General features: G+C 59.4%; 1 protein-coding gene across 1 annotated transcript; it reads right to left on the reverse strand.

Annotated features, from left to right (window-relative positions):
- Window positions 1-417: 417 nt before the first annotated feature.
- On the reverse strand, window positions 418-1,874 carry Cldn3 (claudin 3). Its single transcript, XM_074075733.1, has one exon. The coding sequence runs from the start codon at window positions 1,461-1,463 to the stop codon at window positions 807-809; it is 657 nt and encodes a 218-aa protein (XP_073931834.1). The 5' UTR covers window positions 1,464-1,874; the 3' UTR covers window positions 418-806.
- Between the last annotated feature and the right edge of the window lie 1,735 nt (window positions 1,875-3,609).

The following is a 3,609-nucleotide window of genomic DNA, read 5'->3' on the forward strand; positions in this document are numbered from 1 at the left end:
CCCTTTCTCATCTATCTTCCAGGTGAGCGGATTTTGGCTAGCTTGAGCCAAACAATAGGTTTGTTTTCCTTCCGAACATGAAATCACAGAATGAAAATGTGCTCCTCAACACCGCAGTAGGCCTGTGAATGTGCCAAGCGCGCGGAGGACCCGCGCGCAACAGGTGCACCCTGGAGAAGAGAGTCCCTGTCACCCTCCCCTCGCCTCCCCAGCCAACCGACTAGAAGCGCTCGGCCTGGCTGCACACACAGGCTCTGGGTGATTCGGTGGCAAGTGGCCATCCAGTGAGCACCAAGCTCAGCTTCCCTCCACCCCCACGTTCTCCTTACTGAACCTCTGTCCTGCTCTAAGCTCCATCCAGCAGGCGACAGAGGGGACTCCAGCCCGGATCGCTCAGGACAAGGAGGCGCCGGCGACTGCAAAACGAAAAAACCTTTTATTGAAAAATATCAAGTGGCCCCGTTTGGTGGCTGTGGGTCCCTGCACACTACAGTGAGGGCTTTGGGGCCACGGCCCGACGGGGCTGGCAAGTAGTAGTGGCGGTCACCCCCAGCCCCGCGCTCCAAGAAGGGCGAGGTTTCGTTGTCCAGGCGGGTTGATCCCCGACCCGCGGAGTTGGGGGGAGGGAAAGAGGGAGGTGGCAACTGGGGAAGGAGGGTGACGGGCCGGCTTCTCCTAGTCCAGCAAGAGGGCCACCTGGCATCTGGGGGGCTGGGGGTGGTCTCCGATGCAAGGCTTCACGCTGGACTGGTGTGGTGGCCGTGGCGGTGGTGGCGGCGGCGGGCTCTGCCTGCACCTGGCCTCTCTCAGACGTAGTCCTTGCGGTCATAGGCGGTGGTGGCGCCAGGCGCGGTGGTGGAGCGCGGCGCGGAGTAGAGGATCTTGGAGGGCTGGTACTTTTCGCGCGGCGGGCACGAGCAGCACAGCAGCGCGCCCCCCAGCAGCTGCAGCGCGGCGGCCGCCCACCCCACGTACAGGGCGGCGCCCAACTCCCGCTTCTGGGCCTCTGGCACCAGGGAGCTGTAGAATTCCCGGATGATGGTGTTAGCCGACCAGGACACTGGCACAAGGGTGAGCAAGGCGGCCAGCAGGAAAAGCACCCCTGCCACGATGGTGATCTTGGCTTTGGCCGTGTCATCCTGCACGCAGTTGGTGCACTGGGCGCCTACGACCGCCACGAAGAGCCCGAAGGCGGCCACCAGGATGGCCACGATGATGAGGGCGCGGGCTGCCTGTAGGTCCTGTGGCAAGGCCAGCAGGGAGTCGTACACTTTGCATTGCATCTGGCCGGTGCTCTGCACCACGCAGTTCATCCACAGGCCCTCCCAGGTGATCTGTGCGGTGATGATGCTGCTACCGATGAACGCCGACACGCGCCACATGGGCAGCGCGCAGCTCAAGATGGTGCACAGCCAGCCCAGCACGCTCATCGAGGTGCCGGCGATCTCCAGGCCCATGGACATGGCTGCTGCGCCAAAGCCGGTTCCACCGGGTGGATCCGGGTGCTGGGGAGTCGACGGGCCGCGGCCGCTGGGCCTAGGCTGGAGCTGCCGATCGCAGACCCAACAGACAGTGGCTCCGATGGAAGGACCCACCTACGGCCAGACGCACGGACGGCGCGCGCTAACGGCTCCGCTCTGCGCGCTGGCGCCGTGGCTGCCCCTGGCACCTGCCTGTGGCTTTGAAGGCAGGCAGAGGCGACTGGGCTGGCCCTGGGCTGGGGCTGGTTAAACTTAGCTCGGTGCCCAGCACTTCGGCGGGGGCGGGAGGGGCGGAGCTGCGTTGTCCCCAGCCTGGGGACAGTGACGTGGCTCCCCTCTCACCTTCACCGAGCGTCCTGGGAGGAGACTTGGTCAGGAGCTGTGCACGCCTGGGCGGAGGGTGCGTTTGTGCGTGTGCGTGTGTGTGTGTGTGTGTGTGTGAGTGTGTGCTGATGAAGGCGGGGCCTGCACCCCTCCTTTCCCCCTCCCGCTCCTTGTCCCCAATGCTCAGAAACGAATTCCCGGGGACAAGCCAGCGGAGGGGCTTTTCAGGGATTTAAGGGCGTAAATCACAAAGGGCTTGAGCTCCTTCCCTGTGGCAGCCTTCCCGCACGTCTCAGGCGCAGGAGGCGTGGGCTAGGGGCGCGGCCAAGTACCCGGGACAACAGGGACTGGGAGGGCGCAGAGGGGTTGGGGGTGGGGCTTGTCAGAGTCAGAGTAGGTGGTTGAAGCTGTGCACCTGCTCCGGGTCCCCCCAGTCTCCCAGGCAGCAGACGTCTTGCTCCCGCCCAGCAACTCCAAGCCGGTGGAGTTGGCCATCCGTGGAGGTGCTGGATTCAGAAGCTAGGTTACCATGCAGACGTGTCTCGGGAGCAGTGCTGAGTTCCATCCAGCCTCTTCCAGCTCCCTGTAGTCATTGTCCTTGAGTCTGGAGGCCCTAAGCTGAGCTGCCTTCCCCTCGCAGAAGCTGCCTTCCACCATTAAGTCCCCTCCCCTCTTGGAGCCCGGTCTTTCCGCCCTTTCAGTCTGGAGTGAGTGCAGCTTAATGGAGTGATCTGATCCAGCCAAAAAAAAAAGAAGTTTTTTTTGTTTTTTTTTTTTCAGAACCATCTACAAATCCTGCCTGGGTACTTCCTCCCAGCTTCCCCCTTAGAACCCTTCAGAGTTGGCCTTGGAGTCCTGTCTTCCTCTCAGTGCTTGGATTTGCTTACATATGTCATGTGCAGCTGGGCGCCAGTGGCTCACGCCTGTAATCCTGGCTATTTGTGAGGCTGTGATCAGGAAGATCGAGGTTCCAGGCCAGCCCAGAAAAACAGTTTTTGAGACCCCCCATCTCCAAAACTAATCAGAGCAAAATGGACTGGAATTGTGGCTCAAGTAGTAAGGCACCTGCTTTGCAAGTGTGAAGCTCCGAGTTCGAACCCCAGTCCCCGTCAAGAAATACACAAATAAATAACCATATGCCACTTCATGGGACACTCCTGAGATGTCCACGTGGCCTACTTCTTTTCCCCATCAAGATTTTGTGCCCCATGATGGCTTTCCTGACCATAGGGAAACAGAAGCTTCTAGCCCATACTACCTGTTCTCCCCCCCCATACTGGGGATTGAACACAGGGCCTCTTGGAGGCACTCTGTCACTTGATCCAACCCCCTCAGCCCTGTTTATTTTGTTTTGCAAATAGGGTCTCACCTGGCTGGCTTCAGACCAGGATCCTCTTGCCTCTGCCTCCTAAGTAGCTGGGATTACAGGCACATGCTACCACATCCTGCTCTCCTGCCTCTTTCTATATTTTCCTTAGCATTTAGTGCTGTATCGGACCATCTTTTTTAATGTGGTGGGACTGGGATTTGAACTCATTACTTCATGCTCAGGAACTACAGCAAAGCAGGTGCTGTACTGCTTGAACCACACCTCCAGTCCAGCTTTTGTTCTGGCTATTTTGGAGATGGCAGTGGGTGGGGTGGGGGGAGTCTCTTCAACTATTTGCCCGGGGTTGGCTTCGAACCGTGATCCTCCCGATCTCAGCCTCCCAAGTAGCTAGGATTACAGGAGTGAGTCATTGGCACCCTGCCTGTTTATTTTTTAATTGTTTCTCTCTACTCCAGTCTGTCAGCTCCACCGGGC

Source organism: Castor canadensis, chromosome 6 (genome assembly GCF_047511655.1).
Source record: "Castor canadensis chromosome 6, mCasCan1.hap1v2, whole genome shotgun sequence".
In the NCBI taxonomy this organism is placed as follows: Eukaryota; Metazoa; Chordata; class Mammalia; order Rodentia; family Castoridae; genus Castor; species Castor canadensis.